At 39.2% G+C, this 25,725-nt stretch overlaps 1 protein-coding gene across 23 annotated transcripts in view; it reads left to right on the top strand.

The window, feature by feature from the left end:
- Positions 1-25,725, top strand: part of ABLIM1 (actin binding LIM protein 1) — a 189,317-nt gene that overhangs the window by 40,976 nt on the left and 122,616 nt on the right. For 11 of the 23 annotated variants that reach the window (XM_056494479.1, XM_056494480.1, XM_056494476.1 and 8 more), the window contains exon 1: positions 20,297-20,549. The exons of 5 other annotated variants lie outside the window; for them this stretch is intronic. In XM_056494479.1, the coding sequence (XP_056350454.1) occupies positions 20,312-20,549 (238 nt within the window). In that variant the 5' untranslated portion in view covers positions 20,297-20,311. Of the gene's footprint in view, positions 1-6,949; positions 7,124-9,258; positions 9,336-20,296; positions 20,550-25,725 lie in introns of those variants that run through there. 7 more of the 23 variants (XM_056494494.1, XM_056494491.1, XM_056494497.1 and 4 more) reach the window with 5 other exon arrangements.

Genomic DNA, 25,725 nt, shown 5'->3' with positions numbered 1-25,725 from the left:
AACATCCCATAAATAAATTTAGTATAGGAGCTAAAGGAAAGTTAATCCTTACACCAGCTTTCCCATGGAACCTGTAAACATTGCATAAAACCACAGAGTCATTTAGGTTGGAAAGGATATTTAAGATCATCAGCTCCATCTGTTAACCCAGCCCTGGCACATCCACCACTAAGCCACCTCCCCAAGTGCCACATCTACAGATCTGTTAAACACCTCCAGGGTTGGTGACTCCAGCCTTCCCTGGGCAGCCTGTTCCATGTCAGTGGGGAACCCTTTCCTAATATCCAGTTGAAACCTTCCCTGGCACAACTTGAGGCCATTTCCTCTTATCCTGTTGTCTTGGGAGAAGAGTCCAGTTCCCACTTGCTACACAACTTCTCAGAGAGCTGATCAAGTTAAGCTGGAATTCCATCAGTTCTGTAGGAGTTGTAGAGTGTTAGAGTCTGTGATGGCTGACAGCCAGGTGTGATACACTGGAAGTTGCATCCATTCCTTCCCTCTGGGTATGATACTTTTCCTCTCAGTCCCACACCTCAATTTCTCATACAAAAGAACAGTGAACTCTTCACTTTAGAGATTATGTTAGCAAAGGATGCAATGTCACAGAGGCACAGTTAAATTTAAAAACTTGCATTTTAAAGACTCCCACCATGGGAGGCTGGCTGCTGAGGATGGGCACAGCCTCAGAACCCAGACCACTGAGTATGGCTCATGTCCTGGTGTATCATGTCACAGCCTGAGGAGCTCCTGAGCTGACAGTCATGTGTGATCTGTTGGACTAAAAATCTTGACACAGATAATGCTGCTTTTGTTAAGGCTGAAGAAGAACATTTGCAATATTGACTCTTGCCTATCTCTGTTTATGCTGTGGGCTAGAAATGTCTACATTTCCATGCAGGATTACAGAGAAAACTGGGTTTTCTTCCCTGTTTTTTTCATCTCTTTGCAGAGCATAAACAGAGCTCTGCCTCACTCTGAACAATATTCAGGGCATAAGAAAAGTTTTTACTGACATTAAAGAAAGCAGTGGAAGCACTGTTTAAACCATCTTCTTTTTCAAAACTATGCTGTTGTGTTCATAGTGGTGTACACTGAAAGTAGTCTTCAGCATTTCTGGTCTGGTTTAACTTGCTGTAGCAAGTTCATATGTTCAAAATACCTGTGGGAGCATCACTAAGCTATTTTCATGGGAAGTGCTTACAGACCTAGGCTTCATTTTAATGTAATAAAGACCAATTTTTTGTTGTCTCACAATCATTACAGTTATTACTCATTGTGAACTAATCCCTCAGCCAGGCCTTTCATTTAGGTCTTAGTTGACTTCTTGAAAGGTTGAGTCCTCTTTGGCAAAAAATTAAGGATGTAAACATTATTCTGCCATTGACAGAATCTGTATATTTTTGTTTTCCAGGAGAATTGTTTGGCAAGTGGATCACAGTTGCAAGTAACTTGTATCGAAATTAGGGGCTTTGAAAAAAACCTGCAGTCAACTTCTTAAAAAGCTATTAATGAAACAACAAATCATGATTTCAGTCCTGTAGTAAATAATTTAGTAACTTCCTGAAGCTGAAGGAAAAGTGATGGCAGAAAATTAGGATTCAGATTGTCAGCTGATGTAAACTGATCTCTACTAACCTAATGTCTTTCAAAAATAAATGGTTTTTTTTAGTATCAGGACGCAAAATCAACTATAACAAGAAGAGGATCTGGCCCATAGTTATTCATTGTAAAGATCTGTTAAATGCCAGCCTCTGATGTATTGAAAGTACCTGCTTAGGCTTAGCACACTTTCCTTCCAAAAGAAAAACCATTTGCTTAACCAACAAGATGCCAATAAAAAGTAGAATTACAGAAAAGTTAATTAATGAGATAATTCTAATACATCCTATTTTGTTTCTTGGCAACAGAAAGCGTGTGACAGTCAATTGTCTGCCAAATATTTTATCTTCATGTTATCCATTTGTGATCCGTTGCCTGGTGCCTGAATTAAAGCCAAGTCAGGGAAAGCAATCAGCATCAGCAATTTCCAAGCTACCTTGGAGCATGGAGAAGCAGAGGGAGGTTACATGTTCTTAGCTTAGCTTAGGGAAAGGAAAATTGTTAAGTATCTCTTGAAGTATAAAGGGAGGCTGTCATTAAACAAGCTGTTTAAAGCTCAGTGCATCCCAGTTGGGATATCTGTATTTCTAACAAGCCTAGATTGAAATCCCAGTAGAATTGACTCAGTCTCCTTCCTTCCTGCGTGGATGTGTTGGGGAGTGTGCAGTTTACCCCTTCTCTTTGCCTTCTGATAATGGATGTGAGGACAAGGATGCCTGGGCTTTTTCATCAGGGCTGTCGCTGCCTCAATGTGTGACCTCGGAAAATAACTTGGCGTCTGTATGGGTGGAATTTTTAAAATGAGCTGCCTAAAATTAGGCATCTAAAAATAAACAGCTTGTATTCATGCAGATGTGAAGCCTTGTTTCAGATTATTTTGCTGGAAAAAATTACCTCCTATGTTTGTTTACCTGTAAAACTGAGCAGTGTTGAGAGACATGATAAAATATTGTGGAATCTTTGTGCAGAAGAAGTGTGTAGAGATTTTTTTTTTTTTTTCTTCTTTTTCCTTAGGGCATAATTATTTTGGCTTCAACCTAATCAAATCAAAACAAAAGCTCTTTTGGAAGCATTTCTTCATGCAGCATTAGAATACAGGATGGAGCTCACTACTTCAGAGTTTAGATTAATAAAAAGCAGGGACATATTCCAAAAGAAATTAGAAGAAAAACATGGAAAATAGGTGCATTAGTAACTATTAAACATTGATCTGGAGGTAGTCTAAAGCTAAATCAGCATTTTGCTGCAATGTGAGAGAGGATCTAGAAGGATCTCTGAGTATTTGCCCTGGTTCTAAAGCTTTTTCCCTTAAGCACTTCCTGTTGCAGGTTTTAGATCTTTGTTTATGCCTTAACTAATTAAAATACTGTACAAGTTAATTAATGTTTTTAAAACATTGAGACCATCAAATGAAATGGATATGCAAGTACTTCAAATGATGTCTGAAGGGGGAGGGAGGGTCTTTATCTAACTGCAGAGATTCAGTGTGCTGCCGTTGGCCCAAATCTCTCTCCTAATGAATTTATCTACAGACTGCTGCACTGGATTCTGGAGATGTCTGGTATGAGTAGCTCTGGGTTAATGTAGGCCTCCTTTTAAAACCGTGTGACAGTTTACAAAATGCTCTGGGATACCCTAGGATGAAAGGTACATAAATGCATGTAAAATGCTATAATTAGGATGCAATTAAAAACGCACAAGAAAGGAGTGTTTGCCTGGCTACACTTTATATGTCTATAAAGGTTTGTTTTTCTGGAGCACAGGAGACATGGCAGAATACTTGTTCTAAGCAGTTACACTTGAAAATAATTGCTGTGTGCCAGCTCTGAGGAAGTTATTGTAAATTTATTTCTGCTGCAAGGCAGAGACAATGACACTGATGTAATAATTTCAAAGAATGGGGCAAAAAATCTGGAGGAATCACTTCTGGAAACTGTAAATGAGAAGAATTACCTGCAATCAGGAATGTCAGCCTGTATTGGGAGGTGAGGGAAATTGTTTGCTGAAATACAAGAGTCTGCTTGTAATTTTGCTCCTGTGATGTGTTGGTTGTGGTGCTGTCACTTATGAGCCAGCTCTGGTGAAAAGGCTGTGGCACCCACAGGGACTGTGTAGGGACATTTTCCATTCTATAGGGCTTGAAGTGAGAACACATAAGAAGATAAACTGTGAGGGAGTGGGGTAAGTTCATTTCTTTTGGTAAGAGCTTATTGGTATCCTTTAAAGTCTCTGAGGTTTTTTGTTCTTTTTTTTCCTTCTGGTTTTTTTTCTTTTTTTTTTTTAAATAAATAATTTTCTTTAAACAGGAGGTGTGAAGGCCAGATGTTTGGGTTGGGATTCACAAGACCTTGATTCAGTTTCTAGCTGGGCACAGGGATTTGTTGCCCTGGAAAGATCCCTCAGTTTGCCCAGTGTTTTTACTCATCTGTAGTATGGAAAGAATATCTAACAATATCTCAACAGGCTTAAAATCTTCCAGGGAACAGGCTGAGCTTAGATGGTCCAATGTCATCTAGGAAGAAATTTTTTTGAAACTTGAAGGAAAAACTTTGATGCCTTGCCTGTCTTCTAGGTACTGTGGGAATGTGTTGATTCATGGATCTGTGGTTTTCTGAAGTGGCTGATAACATTCTTGATTAGTAGATTTTCTGATACTAGGTAGTTTATGAATGTGTGTGCTTTTGTTTGGGTTTTATGAAGACTTCAGGGAGAAAAAAGGTTAATTAAAAAAAGGAAAATTGTACAAATGAACTTCTAAATTCAAGAAATGTCAGATTGTTGGTTTGTGTGATGGAGTCATGGAGAATGCTGTTGTCTCTCTGTTTTTCTACCAACAGTGTAGTTCTGTGTATCCCTTGCAGCACAGGGATTGATTATTCTCGATCACTTTGTAGGAATTACAATAAGCCTGAGAACTGTGTAGGATGGAATAAGCTTAATCCGATGCAATTGCTGGAGAACTAACAGCCAGAAAGTCTCAGCTGAGCTTTAACAGCCAACCAAAACATCTCTCTGCTGAGCATAATAGACTGCAGTATTTCCAAGTCTTGTCACTTGGCAAGATTTACATGGCTTTTTTTTTTTTTTTTTTTTTTTTTTTTTTTTTTTTTTTTTTTTTTTTTTTTTTTTTTTTTTTTTTTTTTTTTCATGAGAACAACATACAGTGTTTATGGCAGCACACTGGCAGATTTCAAATACTCTGAAATTCCTGCAGACTGGACCTTCAGCTTTAGGAAACAAAAGGTGCTGAAATGGGACTCAGAACTTGTACAATGAGAAGTGATCGTGGTGTACAAAGGTACAAGGTAGGGTCAGTTAACTGGACATAAATGAAAGTGAATATGCAATCAAATGTATTAGAGAGGTGATGTTTTGTACATAAATAGCCATGTAGATGACTTATATTTATGCCTGCCTTGAATATGGTGTCTAATGTTGTAGGTACTAATAATACTGAGCTACTGAGAAAGTGATGACTTGCACAAAATGGAGATGTGTATTGAATCATTCTCATCTTCCTTCTTCACCTCCTCACCTAAACAAAAAACACATAAATGTGGTTAACAGAAGAAACCACCCTGGTGAACTTGAGGAACTTGTCTCCTAATGAGGAGAGAACTTACTTCTGGGCCCATGGAGCTCCTTTTCACCATTATATCTGGGACAGAAACACAACACGCAGCTGTATCTAGGGGCAGAGTAAATAAAATATATAAATTCTAGTGGTCAACACTTTCTGGGAATATAGTAGTTTAATTTTTTGTCTGTAGAACAAGAATAATTGTGTCTGCTTACCATGTCAGAGGATTAGTAATAGTAATTAAAGAGTGGAGTGCTTTGATTATTAAAAAGAAGAATGGGAATGGGATGAAAACAGTGTTTCTGATGAGCTATTCATTTTCAGTCAGGCATGTTACAGTCCAAATTGAGTAAACACCCTGTCCTGCACTCCACTTAATTTGGCAGCAAATAAAATTTATAAAACCACAGGAGAACAATGTCAGGCTGAGACTAAAGGTAGAGAGACCAGGTTCTGTGCCTGTGTTTACATTTGTCTGTGCATCTGAATGACTGTTTTTGTAACAAGCTGGCTGAGAAGATGGCAATTCATTGTGGGAAAAATGAAGTCAGGAGTCCAGGAAATTCAGGATTTAGTGTTTGAAGGAGGGAATAAAAGTACTTGGCCAAAATTTGGTCATATTTAGCAGTTCCCAACCAAGAAGCCAAAAGTTTTTATATGTCCTTGATATCTTTTCATTCATGTTTCGAGAAGTGATAATTTTTTGTCGTCTGAAATGAAATCTCAGTGATAAAATGGAATTCTTGTTTCAGCAGCATCTCTCAAGCCATAATAATGCACAGAGGAGAGTAAGTGTATTCTAAAGACGGCTTCAGTTTGCAAATTGTCAGTTTCTGCACCTTGTGCTTTTTCAGTCAAATTTCCTAGGATGAGGGTTAAACAACTTCTCTTTCGGTCTTCCCTCTCTCCCTGTTCAAGGGGAGCAGAACTTAAAGGTACTAACCATTAGTATGGGAAAAAGCATATAAAAAGAGAATGTGCAGCTCAGGAGGTGTGAGCAGAATTTCAGAAAGAATTAAGTTAAAGGAGACAGCTTAAGGGTTCTGTGGATGATTTAATGAACATGGAAAGGAACTGGGAAAGCAGACAAATGGAAAGGAACTGGAAGTAATTCTGGAGATGGTATTGCCAAGAGGATGTTCCAAGGAGGTAGGGCAAACCCGATGGGTTGAGGATGTTGGACACAAATCAATCAGAACAAAAAGATTCATTAATTCAGCTGCTCAAGGAACAGTTTGTCTCTGGTTTGTGCAACTGCGTAGAAGGAAATGCCTGGAAGTCTGCACTTACAGTCAGCCTAATTGCCTCTGTCCGGGAGGGGTGCAGTGGGAACAGAGGGAAGATGCCTGCAACTTCAGTTTGCCCTGTTCTGAGTGTGTGTGAAAATGGAAAACTGTTTCTTTCACAGGCTTTTCTTCCTTTGTTTAGGTGCAGTATAGCCATAAAACAGTGGAGGTTTATGTAGTGAAGTGGAGATGAGATGCAGAGTAAAATAGACAGAAAACAGTCTCAGGACAAAATCAACTCTGGTTGCAGTCAACCTTTAAGGCTGCTCCTTAGGATCCTTTTGTATGAAAAAGAAAGTTATCAATAATTTTTAGATGATTTGAGATGGTCAGAACATTAAGGCGTGTCATTGTTTGAAAGACAGCATACCAAGGTCTCAATTAGTAATGGAATAATATCTAGAGGAAAATACTCACTCTTCCTTTAAACTGGGAACACAGACACACCTATTCTGCTTGGGCCACTCCCTTTCATACTGTTCAACCCAGGAAATAGTCGGAGTGGAGCCACAGAGTGAGCCACCTCTGAGGGCTCTCACTTGTTCCTCCAGCTTGCCATTCCTTCTCTGCAAGGCTGTAGCTGTGGAGGTGCAGGAACAAAACTGCCTGAGAGCACAAATGGAACTGGAAATACATCAGAGCTCTGCAAACGGCAAAGGTTTGTCCCGGACTGTTGCTCTGCTATGGAAATCTCTAATGATAAATGACAGGTTAAGCCATCCACAGGACATTGGTTCTTGGATTTACAGAGGGAATCAGGCTGAGGAACTTCTGTTGGACTGAAATTGGGATCTTTCTGATAAGAAAAGAAGTTTCTTTATTTCAGTTTGTTTTTCTTTACTGATTTAAGAGTTAAACACCTCCCCAGCCTGGTGTGTTTTATGAACAGTGGACTTTGTTACTTGGCTGAACAGTGTGTGCATGTACCCATGTGCTGCTCCTCTGGAATGGATATCTGAGCATAGGGAGCAGGGCACAACTCAGTGGAATGAAACTGGCTTTTTATCCAGCTCTGACTCCGTGTGTATTTTTGTAAGAGATTAATCACTGCTGTCTTTTCAAGTTTCCCATCTTCTAGCTAAAGATGATGACAGCATTCTGTTGCTGTGGGGTGAGTTCTGCAAAAAGAGGTTTTAGAGTTCTGTAGTGGCAGGTGGCATAAGAGTTCAGAGTATTGCTAATTGATGCTTTGAAAGAAAAGCTGATAACCTGTCAGTGTTAGGGTGCTTTTGAGGGCAGATTTCTTTGGTGTTTAAGCTCAGGAAGCCTTGTGCAATCTGTGTGTCACTGACTGAGCACACCTACGAGTTCTTGTCTGTCCTGCAGCCACCTGTCACTGCTGCTGTCCCTGCACAGCAGGCAGGAGGGGTGGCTGTTCAGCCTCTTGCTGGTGTGTGCTGCCTTTCCCTGCTTCAGGAATGACTGTGCAGCACAGGGTGCCAATGTGTATAAACCTGAAATCAGGTGAACTCAAGGCACTTTGCTCCTGCACACCTGGAGCACATTCAGCACAGTTTTGGTGGTGGGTGATACAGAGTGCATCCAAGAGCCATGCAACTCTTAGTTTGCTTAGTAAACATTCCTCTTATTTTATACCACAGTCTTAGATAAAGGTGAGGAAAGAGACATAAGCATAAAAAGATGTATTTAGCTTTTTTAGTAACTCAAGTATGAATAGTTGTTTTCTCTGTTATGCTTGGACAGATAAATAAACCCCAGGGGTGCCCATTTGATTTCAGGGGTTAGAGATGGTAGAAGTAAAGTCCTGTTTTCTTTGCATTGTCTAATCCTGTATTTGTCTCTTAAAACTAGATATCATCTTCCTCTGTGGGTCTGGAGATTAAAAAATACAGGTAGACATACTGAAGAATTGTGTACACCTCTCTATGAAAAGTGTTACTTTACCTTAAAAAAACCCCAAAAACTAACAGAAAAATACAACTCAAGTTTTCTACCAACTGTAACAACAAAAAATTATTTTTCCATCTTTGTAGGCCAAACACCTAACCTAATCTAATGTTAATTTAGATATAGAAGTTTTATTTTTGTCTTTTATCTCAATGTGGGCTGAATTAGATGTGCAAAGTTCCTTTCTCCTTCCTTATTTCTTTCCTAATTTGCTTTTAAAACATGATCTTTATTTATTTTTAATTAATATTAATTAATTAATAATTAATCTCCACAGTGTAGAATGCAATAGCAATTGGTTAAAATCAGCTGTTTCTGTAGATTCATAGATGTGGCACTGATTAGTACTGAGTTACCAGCTGGGCTCGATGATCCTGGAGGACCTTTCCAACCTAAATGATTCTCTGATCTTGCTGTGATGTGGGAAACTGCCACAATATTATTGAATTTAATCAAATGAATATGTGATCCCCTGGTCCTGTGGGGATTCATTATAGTGAGGTCAGGCTGAATCTCTGGTTCTCTCTTCCTGACCAGGTACACTGAGAATTGGGAAAACCTTGCTTGCACCTCTGCCTGCTTTGGTTGGTGCTGGTGGTCTGGGTGGGGATGGAAATTTCTTCTCTCTGCTGGGTTCTGGTGGATAAACTTGTGATTGAATTCACACTGAGAAAGCACAGGGGAGACAAGTGATCCTTCTCCCTGCTGCTCTGTAGGTGTTTGCACTTCCCTTCCCCAGCATTAGTAGGGGAGTCAAGGTGTCTTGAAATCTAATATATAGGGAGATAATTGCTTGTCATTTCATTAAACTTGGTAATGAAAACAGGTTGTTTAGGTTGACTTCCATTTTTAATCAGTTTCACTAGCTGGCTTTTCTCATTCTAGGCAAATGATCCCCTAATTCTCTTTGTCAGCTGTCCGTTTCAAGGTGGAAGGCTTGACCTCATTCTGATGATAACCCAGTAAGCAGCAGGAGAACTGAAACTTTTTCCTTGTTCAGAAACAGTTACTTGTCTCCAGGAACAGTACTGTGAGGATCTGGATTTCAAAGAAAGCAAAAATGTTGGGGGGAAAACTCAGTAACAATCAGAAATCCACTGCAAAATGGTGCATTATCTTCTAATTAATTTATAGTTGAAAAGGAAATAACTGGGAGCTGCCAACTAGTTTCAGTCTGAAAATATGCCCAACATATGTTTATAACATAAGGTTTTCTACTCATAAACACTGTTGTGATCAGCACCTGTTTTAACTGATTCATCTGAAAATTTTGCTTAGTGCTGCTTAAAGAAGTAGTTCATCAATCAGTTTTTATTCACACAACCTGACAGGTTGGCTGCTTTGCCTACTTTCTTTAATTATTTTTGTTGTTGCTTAGCTATTCTTAATTGCAGAACTATTTCTCAATCAAACAAGGGAAAACTCTGACTGAAAAAGTTGAAGATTCCTAGAGAGTATTAATACCAGCGGGGTTTTTGAAGCTGAGCTGCATGGAAAAATGATTTTTTTTTTTTTTTTTTTGTCATTGATTTGTGTCAGTGGTAAATCTGTGTATTAAACAAATACCACAGTGGTAACGTCAACACAAATAAAAGGAAACTTAAGTTTTGCTCTAGGCTGAGGGAGTGTTTACACTTAAAAAACCCAAACCAACCACCCTCCTAGTATGTACTATTAATAGTTGTTTACATTCTACAGAAACTGAAGAACCAGGCATCTCATGAAGTAACTGTCTAGATGCAATATGTAATGTATTTTTAATACCAGGAAGTACAGAGACTTGTGGTGATGACTAAGAATGCAGCAGAAATCCTCCCTCAAAGATGGCCAGGGCCATCTTGACTTTACATTATGTTCTAGTTGCAATTAATTTAAAATGAATTGAAATCTTACACTTGTGTTTATAGTTCAGCTGCTGGAAAAATGACTTTTCTTAGTAGCTCATGACACATAAGACCTTAAAAAAGACCCATGTTAATTTATGGCATTTGGTCATGCAGTGGAAGGATCAGATCAAGAAATTCTTGCTGAAGAAATACTGCAGTAAATCATTGCTGCAAATACATTATGGTAAATATCAGTCAAGCAGTCAAAATAGTCTTCAGTTGTTTTAGGTGCTCCATTTGACTCATTCACCATTCCAGTAATTTATGATATCACTGGAATGATTTTTCCTACTATTGTAAGACCTTGTTTCCTACTTCCTCTTTCAAAATTGTAGCTTGCTAGATTATGAGTGCCCTCCACTACCACTGCAAGATCAAGACTCTTGATTTTGTGCTATCTTTGAATAACTCTCAAAGGATTTGATAGGCACAGCTTCACAATCTTTAACATGTCAGGGAAAGATCCTAAGATATGGCTTGTCCTGTGTTGAATGGCACTGGTAAAGACCAAATCCATCTGTACCTGTCATCAAATCAAGAGTATGTTTCTCCTTTTCAATGTACAGTCAGCTCTGGAAGTTTTCTGTGTTTCTCTAACTGCTGCTTTTCCTGATGGGGCTGGATTACAGCCCTTGGTCGAGGAATTCCACTAAACTATCAGTAAAATACAAGCAAAATGTTTGTGTAGCTATGAAATACCCAAGGGGATTAAAACCTCTCTTTATCAAATACTAGTTGGCATATGCTATATGTAATTTCCTGCCACTAATAAATGGAAACAAATTCCAAGTTTTTTTCTGTCCCACTAATGTATTTTCAGATGTGTCTTTGCCTCATTGTTGCCTGTACAGAATGTGATCCCTTTGAGAGTAGTGAGCTGCTCACAGAGTGATAATTTTGCTTAACTGACAATTCCTTAGTTTTAACATGGCTCTTGATCACTTGTGTGTGTGCAGCTGATTTAACCAGAAGATAGTGCTGACCACAAGAGGAAGGGTTCAACAGTGCAGTAGGATTTATTTAATTAGAAAACAAAGGTTAGCCAACACAGCATATTTAAAGCTGCTTTTATGAGGAATGCTGGCAGTGGATGAACTGATCTGATGTCATTTCTGGCATCCTGTAGCAGTGCCATACTTTCCACTATATAGAAAGGTAACCTCCTATTCTTAGCTGTGATGGACATTGACAAACAGTTCTTACTGACTTCTGGTAGGGGTTTAAATTAGTCTTTATAGTACAAAGAAGGACTGTCTTTTAGAGTTTCACTACAAGAGGACAGTGTGACTGCAGGAGTTCTCCTTTTAGAGTTATGCCATACTCTGAGAATGGCTTTGATGTTGGAGAATTTGAGAGTTGGATGCAGCAAGAGAAATACTTAATTCTTATGATCATGTGTGCTGGTGCTACATTACTGCAGAAGATCCAGTGTTAGGAGACAATGGATAAAGTTAAACTCAGATGTTTAGGAAGCCCTGCAGTGATCTAGAGAAGACTTTCTTCTGATGTAATTCTTTACTCAAATTCAGCATTTGAATAAAGTTACTGTGTGTTTCTGTAATTATGTGGCATGTCAGAAGAGAGTATAATGATATCCAGTTTATTTCAGTGCATAACAAGGGGAGTGGTTCTTTCTTTGATGTCATGCTTGTAACACGTCACTCTTTACAAAAGTACAGGAAATAAACTGAGCAATGAAAGATCTCTGAGGTTTTGACTTTGATCTCTCTGCTTCCCAACATATTTCTGTCTCAGTTACTGTGAAGTCTACATTGTGAAGAGGATGTTGCAAGGAGCTTCTTCTCTCAGCTGGAAAAAAAGTCAAAGTTCAAGAAAGGAAAAGTAAAGAAAAGAGTATGATTAAAGGAATTACATTTATCTTTAAAGTCTTTGCTCTGTTAAAATAAGAGACACCTAGACATGGCTGAGGAGTAGAAAAAAAGCTTTCTACTGAACATCTGAAGGACTGCCAGCTTCTGCCAGGATCCTTTAGGCTAATTGTTCCCTAGAGTGGCCTAGGCACCTCTTTGACTTCAAGCATAGAGCTCAGCCCTGCAGAAATCATGGGATTATTTATAAACTTTGGGATGGGCAAGCACTTGGATTGTGTTGTTGAGTCAATTTTATAGTCTTGGAAGTGCAGCAGGTTTTGTATTTATATTTCATATAGCTTTCACTAGATCTTGCCTATGAAATTGCATCAGTTGTCAGCAATTACACTTGGCTTTTTTTCTGTGTGTAAGTAAAAAGGATTGAGTTTGTGCAAGAATCCATAGTGCAGTGTTCTTGACATTGTGGATCAATAGATTAGCCTTGTGCTGCCAGGAAATAAAATGCTGAGCCACCTCATCTTCTAATAATGCAATAGGCAGATCCATTAGTGCACACACTGTTATTTTATGTCTGAAAATAGATGTGAACAGAGATTTTTTTCCCTATAACTTTTCCAAAATAAACATTGGAATGGATAAAGTAAGGTAAATATCCTTTAGTTGAATCAGGCCTGTTGTCATAACCTGATAACTCTTCTACTCACGGCAGCCACAGTAACAGTGATTCCACTTGTTTGGGGGAGAATAACTAAAAATTGAATTTTCAGATTGGAGAAAATGTGCAGAATTAACTCTTTGCCTTTCTTGATAACTTGGTTTTCTGTGGAAAACACTTTTAGTGTTAAATAAGGGATGCAATCTATTGGAAAATCTTTGAGAAATACGAATGAAGTTGGAATGTAATGAAGATCAAGGAGAAGCACTCAGCTGTGCTTTACATGACCTCTTTTTTTAATGCTGACCAGTTAGTCCCTAGTGTTATCATCTGTGGTACTTCTATAGTTTCCATTATCACAGAATCTGAAAACTTCAGTCTTTAATGTACCTATTGTTCCAAATCCCTTGTGAGGGGGAAAGTGATAGGGGGAAATACAATGAAAGAGATTAAGGGAATGGCTCAGGGATGAACAGCAAGTCTGTGGGAGTGCAGAGACAGCATTTTTCCCAAATCCTATGTTAAGGCTTCCAGAGGTAGTAGACAGTATGTTATTAGCTGACATTATTAGGGCTTTTTTCCCTAATGTCATTTAAATCTTCATTTGGTGATTGATTTTTTTCTATTTACTGTTTTTCCTTGTCCTATTTCAGCCCAGCTAATAATTTCAGGTGAAGTTAGATGGCTGGTGTTGCTCTCCTTTGTCCAAGAAAAAGATCATTAGATGTAATCTCAAGCACATTGTTTAGATATTTTTGTTTGTTTAATCTGCTTGCTGCTTCACTGAAGGATAAACTTGGTGGTTGTTGGGGATGGGGGAAACGAGTCAGATTCAGTTTCTAAGCATAGAGCAAAGGGAAAAGCATTCCCAAGAGCTTGTTATGCTGCCTGCCCAGCGTTACAATGCACTGCAAAGCTGGGCTTTTGTTACCAAAGGCTCATGTGCCATGGAAGTTATCATACATAGTTGATAACAGGAAGCTGAGCACAATGCTTTAATTCAGCTGGAAGATTTTGCAAATGTCATCAGTTGGGAAAGGAAATTGTCACAGTGTGGTTTTAGTTAAGTGGGAGATAGAAGTGCAGTTGTGTTTTCTCTTGCGTTTTTTCTCGGTTACAAATTGTAACAGGAGAATAAAGGGCAAAGTGATGGTTCATGTGTGTTTTGGAATGAGTACCAAGAAACCAATACATAAAATAACATTTGCTTTTGTATTTCCAAGTTAGTTTAACAGAATGGCTTGTGCATGCAGATCTTGCTGTGGATGTATAATACAGGTCTGATTTTCAGTGTGCCACCTGGGGAGATCCCCAGGTGGTTTTTCAAAGAGCAGGAGTTTGACAATTTAGATACAAATGTAGGTACACACCATTCAGAGTTGAACTTGATACTGTCCTTTCACACAGACATTCACAGACTTCATGGGCTGTGCAGATTTTGTAGCAATTCTTCAATTTGCATGTGTATGCTGCAGAAACAGGCATTTGGTGGAGTTTGTCTAATTATTACCTAAAGGTCAGTTATAAAAGCAGTGGAAAAAAATGTCATGTGGCAGCTTGATAAGAAGCCTGTATGGGGCACTCATGCTTAATTGTGTTGCTCAGCTGAGTTATAACACAGATCCTTTTACCTTTGGTACCATTTTATCCTGAGTTAGCCCTTTTCAGTTAGTCACTTTTTTTTTTTTTTTTTTTTTTTTTTGCCAGTACAGAGAAGCCTTGTGGCTTTGTGGTCTTTCTGTTCCTCCTGCTGCAGGCAGTAGTCCAGCTTACCTTAGAGAACCTTGTGTGGGTTTAAACCAGTAAATTAACTTGGTAGAGACCTGTGGACTGTAGAATTCCTACCTCTGCAGGTTCTTCATAGCCTTTATCACAATAAGAGATACCAAAGCCCCATAGCTGTATTTAAACTTATGCATGTCTAGACAGTAAACTCTTCAAGTAATAATAAATATTAGTGTCTAGGAAGCAATACTAAATATTAGTAACTAGGCTTTTCAATCTGTTGTGAATAAAATTTGCATGTAGATGTACCAGCATGGATCTCTCTTTGAAGTGTCTGCTTAGTGCTTTATATGGCCATCAGCAGTACTTATATGAGCTCTCTTAAATGTTTTTTCATAAGTGGACATGGTCTCAGTGAAGAAGCAGCAGATGTTAAGTGAATGGACAGAAAACAAGTGCAGTGTACCAGGAGCATATTTGCATGTGTGGAACACCTGTTCTTCACTGGTGGTCACCACCTGAATCAAGAGAGTACAGCCAAAGCCATTCTGCAGTATTTAGCTAAGCAGATGTCATTGACATTGGTGTGATTGGTAGTGGATTTCCTTAGATGAGCAGAACAGAGACAGGTATGTGTGGCCACTGCAGCTGTCTGGCAGCAGGACTGCTGAGTCAGCTCTTGTGTGTTTTCTTCTCAGCCAGGATAAGAACAAGATTAGATGGGCCTCATGCTCCAACGTGTGAGCTGAGAAAATACCCTGTTCCTGTTGCTCCTGGCTGTGGTGCCTTAGCTCTTCTGAGATGTAGTGTGCTGGAAGCTGCCAGAAAACACAGTGGTGTTTGTACCTGGGCTCTGCTGGGGTTTTGGGTCCCCAGAAGATGCATTGGGCAGTGGGGCATGGTAGTATGAGATGAACTAGTGGTGTTCTTGTAGCAGTGGACATGCCTGTTTGCAGGAGTATCATGGAATCATAGAATTCTAAGGGTTAGGTTTGGGTTGGGGGAACCATTAATGACCCTCCAGTCAAACCCTTCTGCAATGAGCAGGGACATCTTCCACTACATCAGGTTGCTCAGAGCATGATCCAGCCTGGCCTTGAGTGTTTCCAGGGACGGAACATCCACCACCTCTCTGGGCACTTGATCCCACTATCCATGTCATTGGTGAAAACACTAATGAATACCTAATAACACATTTTAGTAGGGATGATAATTCTGTTTCTGGGTTTAAGCTAGGGGCACATTTAAATGTCTCTCTGACCTGAGCATAATCCCCACAAAATTTCCTCTTGTGCATCAAGGGAATGGATTTTGTTTCCATTTGAAAATAATTTCTGTAAACTATTAGAATATAATAGCTGAGTTACTTTTTAAGGACTAAAACATGATTACTTCAAAAGCCACAAAATAGCTTTGCACTACCGGTATTTAAAGCTCAGCAAATTTTATGTAGTACCTGAATTATTAATGGTGATAAATTGGAAGAGGAAGATCTGTTCTTTTATCAGCTTTAAACAAGCAGTAGTTGGTTGACTTTGCAGAGAGAGGCAGCTCCTGCTGAAGCCATGGGTGAGCAGGTCCTGGGTGAGGAGCCCTATGGGGTGAAGGGCTTCTGTCAGTATGCCCAGAAGATGACTGCCTGTTTTGGACACTTAGGTAAAGAGATTAACATGTGCATGTGGATTTTTTGGACTTCATTATGTGGATGAAATGTTTCCTCAGGTTTACAGTAAATAGCTGAATGTTTGCACATCAGCCTGTAGTCTTGAGTAAGTAAACAGTGGGTGTCAAAAGTGAAAAAGCTGAATGTGGGGAATAATTTTATCACAACTAAAGTTTTGCTTCTTTTTTTTTATGTGTGTGCATTTGAATGCTGCATTTTTTTTTTTTTTTTTTTTTTTTTTATTTTTTTTTGCTGTCATTTGCTGGTTTAGTTATTTTATTGCTTGGGTAACTATATTTCATGGTGAAAAGAGATGGGGTACTTACACATTATTTGTTCAGATGAAGGCCATTTTTTTCACTCCTTACTCTCAATATCTTTGAGAATTCTTCTATGGAGGAGGTAATCCTGATAATCCTTTTGCCTTGGACAGATGCATGAAACATTATTTGGGGCTATCTACCTTCTGAAGTGGTATGATGAGGGAAAAGGAAAATTCAGTTTTGTTTACCTTGTTTACTGTATTTTTGTTTTGATAATTTTTTGCAGCTATATTTTGCTGAACTAGTGTGGCTGACTTCAGTTTCTTGGGTTTCTGATTGGGCTGTTTAATGCTTTCAATGCAAGTCTAAAGTCACACTGAAATGCATTTGCTATAAGGCAGAAGAAATTAAGACAGCATTAGTGCACTACACATTTCTGCTGAAAGGCAAGTTTAGTCCTCAGTGTTTCTCTGAAACATGGATGGATATTTCCTTTTCTATGTATTTAGCCCTTGGTGTCTGGTCTTTACTATTATTCACTGCTTACTATTCTGTTTTTTAATTTCTTTGTGGTTTGCAGTCAAATTTTTTTGTTACTTCTGTTCTTGGACTATTAGTAGAGATGCTTCTATTCCTGGATGCATATGAAACATGCATGTATTTTTATCATCCAGGCAGCCAATTGGTGTGGTGAATTCAGAGGGGATTGAATGAGAAATGGTCTTGAGGCGGCTGGAAATATTTATAAATAAAATATTTATAAAGTTGGAAGTGAGATAAAATATTTAAAGTAGCTGTTCTGCATAATTCCTGTCTCCTATCCAGCCAGCCCCCTGTGAAAACTGTCAGTCTGGAAAGTGCCCATACCTCACACTGTGCTCTGTGAAAGCTCGAGATCCCAGCACTGACTGCTTGGATTAGACATGGCTTTGAATTGGCAGTGATTTAAACAGGTTTTGCTACTTGGCAGATCCTGAGAATGTTTCCTCAACACTAGTTCTGAGTTGAGTACCCTGGATTCCTGAGACTTTCTTTCACAAAACATAAGGACAGGGTTGTACCCCTGTGATTCCTGCCTTTTTCTTTTCTTCTCAGCAAAAATATAAGAAATCAATCTTTTCCCCTTAATTGAGTGCTTGACTGAAGTGGTAGGAGATTGCCATTGTCTTTTTGATTTAGACTGAGGCTAAATCCCAGTGTTTAGTAACTGTTGTAAGAGGCTGGCTCAGGCCTTGTCCTTTGCCTTGGACACAAACAGTCCTTTATCTGCCTGGGAAGGCACTGTGATGCTTCCTGCTCTTGTTTTGCTTATTTCTACTGCTTGTCCATTTATATTACATATTGACAGGACTGAGGCTTGGAAGACAAATATTACTTTAAAAAAAATGAACTATCCAAAACATGGTATTGCTCTGTGTTATTAAGCAGCAGCTGGCATGGGGTTTTTGAAGGTTCAGTTCTCAGACTGTGCCAGCAATAGCCAGGGCTGGAAAGGGGCAGCAGCAGAGAAGTCTGTCTCAGGGAAAGGAAGATCTTATTTTTAATTAAGCAGGATGTTTCTGCAGTGATATGTTATGGTTACTAAATCCTGATCCATTGTCCTGCACCAATCCCATGTGTTTGGTGGTAGAAGGAGATTGGATTGTGCTGCACTGTTGGATAGATTATCAGACAATGGTCATCTACTGATCATCTGCAGTGGTCACAGGCTGAGTGCTTCTGTAGTGGATATATAGGTCATCCTGCTTCAGTTCTTACTGCAGGAGCTGGTGTAATGAATATCTTGGTGAACAGAGCTGGAGGTTGGAACCAGCATGGACACAGCAGAAAATGGGGAGTCACCCTTAAACCAGTGTGTTCAAACTCCAGTGTAAGGACTGACTTTTCTTTTGGGTATTAGGCAGCCAAGCTTTAGCAAATGTTGCCACAGGTGGAAGAGTTTCTGCAAGGCTCCCTTTCTGCTCTCTGAGGATTGACTTCTGCAGCAGAGTTAATGTCTGGGCAATGTGTATTTGCCTCACATCAAAGAGCAAAGTCCACCTTGACGTGTCAGTGGGGCTGGGTGGTTGGCACTGCTGTTGTCAGGTGTCAACATCCTTCCCCGATTACCCAGCAACAAATGACACTGTCAGACTGAGAGATCCTTGTGTTGACTCATCCAGCCTCTCCTGTGACTCACCCCTCTGCTTTAAGCTCTGAATGGAGATCCACCCTCACTGGTAGAAACTTTGCATTTTCAGAGCTGCCTCTTCCACTGAGGGGCTGTGGTGAGCAGGTCAGTAGGTTGAGAAATCTGGAAGAGAATGAAAAATTGCTGCAAAACTTCATTTCCTAGGAGTAATGCTTAAAACACACCATTTGCTGAGATCTCTGATCTGATACAAGATACTCTAAGGCAGAATTGGAGTTGCTATATTTATTGAGCCATCTCTTCCTCAAATGTAAATTAGCATCTCCCCATTAAAATTAGTACAGATTTATTCTGGCTTGTTCTACTGTGCTCTCCATTGATTGGAAAATCCAGGAGTATGGCTGTTTAAGGTGAACTGTAATTGGATATATGTTTTCAAAATGATAAAAAAGTTATACTACTTGAAAAATATAAAGTAATTGACCTCATAGGAGATGTGTAATAAGAGATGATCAAAGTCTGAATTTATGAGATGGTATTTTCTCTTTGAAACAATAATAAAATAAGGCAGTCTTCTCTTCTAAGCCTATCCCCATCTGGAGTTAGTACTTGAGCTCTGAGTTTTGAGGGAGAATTAAGTGACAGTTTCTCACTGTGCTCAGTAAGCCTATTTGGTAGAGTTTTTGTCACCTTCTAACTTAAAAAAGCCTTACTGGAAGCAGTGCAATGATTAACCAGGTCATTTTGAAGCTGCAGCTCACTTCTCTGTGTTAAGGGGTGTTGAAAGTCTGGGCCAGACACTGGCTGGATAGCACAGAGAGTAGAGAGTCTGAAGTTGCCTCTGAGCATGTCCAGGTCCAGGGTCTACCTGTAACTTTCTCTTGCAGATGATGAATGTTGTTGGTTTGGGGTTTTTTTTTTATCTCTTTCACTTTGGAATTTCCTGTGACTTTCCAGTGCCCTGTTGATGATTAACTCTGCCTTTACCCAGGGAGAAATATTCATTAGATGATTAGATTAGCAAGTCACTGGAATTGGATTAATGTAAATACTTCTTGTAGGTGAAGCAGGAGGGGCTGGTGCAATGTCTGCAAAGCCTCTGCTGTCAGCTACACAGGAAGGTGGAGAGGAAGAGCAGGAGCAAACCAATCCTTAATGGTTAGGGGAAAGCTTAAGTGCTTTTGTTTGCAATAGGCAGTGAAAGCTGCAGAAAGGATTTCTCTGAAGAAATCTGCTTATGAAGTAGTGCCAGCCAGTGCTTGGGCATTCCTAAAAAAGGAGGACCAACGTGCTCTACCTTTGCTACAGCCTTTTCTCCATAGCACACGGACAGACCTGGCATGGAAGAGGGCTGTGCTAGATTAAATGCACAGATGTGCATTTGTAGCTTATGATGATGATGATGATGATGATGATTCTTCTATAATAAGATTTCTGACACAGCAAGGTTTTTTGATTTTAAACTAATCTGCTTATGTAACTCAGTTATGTTCTTTCTCTTGTCCTGAATATTAATCTGATTTTCAAATACCCTCTTTGGTTTTGTTTCTGATTTTTGCATTCGTGGGGATGAGTTTCAACTGATTACAATAGTTTTAGATGGCAATCACCTGATCCAACATACTGTTCTAATCTCTTGAAGATAATCACTAAAAATATATCTTCCTTAATCTCCTTTCCTGGATGAGAGAAAAAGAGAAGGATTGGAAAGGGCAGTGTGCTGTGAGTAGTAGACTGACTGCGTGCATTACAGGTTGCTTTCCTCAGCTTCTTCTGAATAGAAATGCCATATTTCCCCATCTTAAAAAGCTTTGGGAAGCTGTGTGGCTCAGGTGAAGATCTGGTGCTGGAAAAAGTGAAATATCAAAATTCAGTCAGAAGGATGTCAATAATTGAGGATGGGGATATTGCAGAGGTCTTGTATCTCATTCCCAAGCAGAGCTTGCTGAAGCAACTGCCCTACTTGAATCCAGATGACTACTACTTGTGTGAGCAGTTAGATGACACTCCTGAGCATCTGGGTAAGTGAGGACTGCCATCAGATCTTGATTTTTGGTTGGTGAGTAGGCTTAATTGCTTTACAGTTACCTTATGCTTTGTGTAGCAGCAAGACACTGTATGACAGAAAGTGTGTTCAGGTGTGGAGAAATACTTTATCACTGACAGAGAGAAAGAAGAATAAAATGCCAAGTTAGAATCTAGAAGTAGTTGGTGCATATAGGTACAGCTCTTTCTATATGTCCATCCTGGGACAAAGAGGGCCTTAATCTTCAGAAGTATTCAAGCTAGAAAAGTACCTTTTGAAAGCACAGAATCCTGTAAGTAGTGTGTTCAGAGCTTTCCTATGGGATTTGTGAAACTGTTCTCTTCTGCTTGCTTTCAACCTATTGCCTAGGAGTATTTGAAACTGCCTCATTCTTGAGTGGGAAGAAGTGATTAAAAGCTGTTCTGTGCTCACCTCCTTGTCATCTGTGAATTTATTAGGCTTCTGTTGTATCTTTTATCTAGGTGCCTCCTTTTTTTGGATTGGAAGTCATAACTTATTTAGACACTCTTTCTGCAGAAGCCAGTTCATGCCTTTGATTATCCTTTTATATTTATTTTCCTAATTCTATAATAAAAAAAAATTGAAAATGTTGAAAAACTGGGGAATAAAACTGCATTCATCATATTGGTATATGCAGAGTCATAGCGATGCTCTTTGATCCTCCCTGTAGTTTTTAAAATTTGGTTTCTGTTTTAATTAATATTGAACATCAGCTTGTTCCTTAGTAGAACTATTAGTGGTGGGCAAACATATCTGGAATTCATCAGCTTAACTGGTTTGTTACACTCCATTACAAATTAAAAAAAAAAAAAAAAAAAAAAAAAAAAAAAAAAGGTTTTCTGTAAACTCCTGTGTGTGAATGAGAAATTAGCTATAGATGTTAGTCTCTTCCAGATAAATTTCAAAGATTTTATCTTCTAGGACTTGCTTTATGGATTTCAGTTTGGACTTCAGTTTGGACAACCCAAACTCCTTATCTGCTGAAATTTTGTCTGTACCAAGCAGATGGAGAAAGCTGCTATATGCTTGTCACTCTGTCCAGCTCCTCAAAACGTTAATACTGAGTGGCATACCAGTTAATACTGGTAGGCAAGTATTTTTCAAAGATCTACTTTGGTATATATGACACTTTTTCTTCTGTGCAAATTGCTTTTTGCTAGTCAGCTCTGTACCTAATAAACTTCACCTTGTAAGAGAAGAACTGTCTCAAACCCATATGCTGTTGCAGATAGTTAATGTTTCTAAGTAATCAGTTATTTTAAAGGTAACATTTCAATGAAAGTGGTGCTGAAACATGGGGCAAATGTATAATATAGCTATGAGCTGGGAAAAAGCAAATATTCTACCTTGCCAGCCCCTGCAATGTTTCCCATTGGTATTCTAGAAAAAAAAAAATCTACATACAATTCAGCATTTTTATAAATCAAAATTTAGCATTGAAAATTATTTGGATGAACAGTGACCATCTATATGATCAATATATGAACAGCTACATGATCAATCCGTGCAGGACTCCAATGAAATTCATGCTGTCTTCTGATTTGTATGAGGCTTAAATCAATCTGGAAATCTGCAATTTTGCAGCTCTTCAGTCATGTGTCAGCAATCACAAAGATAGTGGGACAGGTTCTGTTTAGCATTATGCTGTAATAGATAATGCAAATAACCATTATGGATTTTTTCCTTTCAGCCTCCAGTATGGGTGGGAATTGTGGTCCTTCTTTCCAGTGCCATGTGTAATGCTAACTGAAAGGTTGAAAGGTGTCTGGTGCTTCAGCTTTACTGAAATTGCAACAATTGGAATCAGAATATCACATACTTAGAATAAAAGCAGAGGAATGCCTTTTGAAAACAGCCTGGGGGTAAATGCTGTATGTGACTTTAAGATGCAAAACAAGTAAGTCTGTCTCTTAGGCCATGGGGATTATGGTGCCTCAAGTACTACAAGATTTAGCAGCTTATAAACCCTGCTGAAGGACAGTTTGGTGTCTCTATTTGGCATTGCAAACAGAGATTAGAAATTATACTGTTTAAAGCATTTGGAGACTCAGTAATTATTTTCCTTGCTGATCATAAATGGAATCATAAACATCAGGAAAGGCCCATATTTTAGGTTTTTGGAAGGTCAAGAATTATCAACAGGTGCAGAGCTATTCAGTATTCAGGAAGTGAGCCTTTGGAGTATCATCCATTTAACTCATGATTTGCTTTAAATTAGCACTTGCATCCTAAAATTCCATCCCCTTCATAATGGGAACGTGAGAGGTCTCACAAAGTTAAAAGGTTCTAAAGGTTGAAGAAAATGGGGAAAAAAGGAGTTCAAAAGTGGCCTTGAATCCCTGAAAGGATCTTTATTTTGCATTTCTCTTGTGTTCATTTGGCCAAGGAATTATGAGCTGCCTTCCCTTCTGTGTCCAGGGGAGGTGTAAGGATGATTCCTGTGAGATATTGCCAGTCATGGTAATCATGGCAGTGCCAGCAGTTGGTTTGCTGCAACAAAATCTGTCTTACCCTAGAAGGCCTGGTTCAACACATGGCTTTGATTCTCTGAGGCCAGACCCTGATACAAAGGAGTCTGTGGAAAAATGTCTGAGTTGGAGGATTAGCAAAAACTGAAAGTTGGTTGTGAAAGAGAACTGGAAGATAAAATTTTGGAGATTGAAACTGTGTGATGTTGCTTCCTGTGTGAGATACTGTCCCCTGTCACTTGTACCAATGACACCTTGTGCAGCCTTGCAAAGTGCTCAGTCTGGCTGTGACTGCACACCTGAGGGAAAGGAGACACACAGCACATTACCTAACTGACCTCTTGTATGAGGTTAGTACCTTTTTATGTAACCATATTTATTTAAAGCATTGCTTGTGAGAATGGCTGCTTCTGCTGCATCAGCTGGATGTAAAGGAGCACAGAAGAAATCTAGGAGGATGAGAAAGGCATGGGGGGAAATGTAGGGAGCATGAAAACAGTCTAGTGATGAGACAGGAAGTAAATTGGACTGGTGGAGGAAAATTTATAAAGCACCAAGATCCCATTTAGTCTTCACTGTGTAAAAGAACTGGCTGGGTGGCTGAGACTAACCAGTGGTGGAGAAAGGACTTGAGTCACCAGTGTGTTCCCAAGGGCTCAGTACTGGGCACAGTCCTTTTTAATAACTTCACTGATGGTCTGGATGAGAGGAGTGAGTGCACCCTCAGCCAGTTCACTGACAACACCAAGCTGGGTAGGAGTGTTGATCTGCTGGAGGGCAGGAAGGATCTGCAGAGGGGTCTGGACAGGCTGGATTGATGGGCTGGAGCTCTTGGTATGGGGTCAACAGAATGTGTGGGAATGGAAATAGTTCAAAGCTGTGCCAGGGAAGGTTTAGACTGGACATTAGGAAGAATTTCTTTACTAGAGCAAGGTCAAACACTGGGCTTCCTAGGGGGTGGTCAATCCCCAAAGCCTGTCAGTGTTTGAGACATGGACAGTGCCCTTAATAACTTGGTCAGCCCTGAGTTGGGCTTGGTCAGGCAGCTGAATTAAATAATTAGTTGTAGGTTCCTTCCAACTGAAATAGTCTGTTCACTTTTATTCTATGAGAAATGGGGTTCTGAGGAAAAGAAGGTCTGATTTTTCTGTGTGTGTGTTTGCAGAGAGGAAGTGTCCAAGAGATCAACATGGTGATGTGAGGGAAAACACAGAGGTGGAGTGTTCTCAAGAGGAGTGGGCTTTGAAGATTTGAAATGAAAAGCCCAGTTGTAAAATAAAAGCTGCAGCATAAAAATTGAACCTTTGCTCTAAATTCCCACACATCATCTTCTTTGCATCAGTAAGGTTATCTTGCTGTGCTATGGCAAGAAAGATAGAGCCCCCAGTCAGGGAAACAAACTCTTTATATTTAATTTCCATTTTCCATTCTTTGTACCAAGGAGTGCCCAAGATTACCCTGAAGGCTGGAGTTTGTTTAACACCAATCCCTGCTGTTACTTGGAAAGAAAGAAGGAAAAATGGAAAAAAATAATTCCTGTTTTAATCTTGGGTTTTACCTGCTGATGGTGTTCCCAGTAGCTCCCCACAGAATGGATCCTTGATGTGACCTAGGATTTTAATGGTGCTGTGTGAACTTGTCAGGTGTCCATGTCAAAGCTTGGACAATCTCAAATTCTAAGCAATCTCAAAAATGGCAAGCACTGATATGAGAGAGGAAAACCCAGGTTCTGTTGGCATTGTAGTAGCTGGTATTCCTTAGATGTTGAGAGGTGCTGATCAGACTGCTCCTGTCCTTCTGATAAGGTAAATCTTCTTTTTGATAGCTTTTCAAATTGATTCCTTCAAGTGAGCAATCCCTCCTGGCCTCAGTCCCTATATATTTTTTTAATGATTGAATAGAGAGAATGCTTTTACAAGTTGTGGTAATCCAAGATTAGAAACATTATTTAATTCTTCTGCAGGACAATGTCATAATTCAGAATAGTCCTGATAAGTTCAGCTATATGGTTTGAAATTTGGCAATTGAATTTCAGTGTCTAGAAGTGTAAAGTGTGGACTTGCACAGATAAGAAGTGGGAACTAATACACACTGATCCTGAAAAGCACACAGAGAATAATTATACTTACCATAATACAGATTAACTGTAATATGCAGTTAATATAAGTGTAATGTATGGTAAATATAGATTGTATAACACTGCTGCCATTCTTTTTCTGGGATGTGTTAGCAGGAGATACATACAGCAGTTGGATAATTTTTCTGTGTTCCTGCTACTAGAGAGGACTCTGCTGGATACTGTCTTGGTTTGGACATTGTATTTTTGAAAGATACTGATATATCATGAGGGAAATTAGTAGAAGGCAGGGGGAATGGTATTAGGAAAAAAAGATTTATGAGAAAAGATTAATGGAATTAGGTTTGCTCAGTCTAGAAGAGTGGTGATAATTGAGGGATTTAGACAATCTTCAGCTGAGTAAGGGATTCTCAAATGGAGATGTGCTCTGAATTGTCCTGAGAAGCACAGAGAAGTATCCTTGTGAAAAATACCAAGTAGTGGTTTTGTGTTGAGTGAGAAATATAGCTGAAACTCCATCTGTGTTAGCTCTTAATAATCTTCATTTTACAAAGTATCAAGTTAGCTTGATTTTTTGGTTTTTAATAAAGTGTGAAATGAAGACG

The sequence above is a fragment of the Oenanthe melanoleuca genome, chromosome 6 (genome assembly GCF_029582105.1).
Source record: "Oenanthe melanoleuca isolate GR-GAL-2019-014 chromosome 6, OMel1.0, whole genome shotgun sequence".
Lineage (NCBI taxonomy): Eukaryota > Metazoa > Chordata > Aves > Passeriformes > Muscicapidae > Oenanthe > Oenanthe melanoleuca.
Note: the sequence above shows the minus strand (reverse complement) of the source record. Positions and strands in the feature narration are given on the sequence as shown.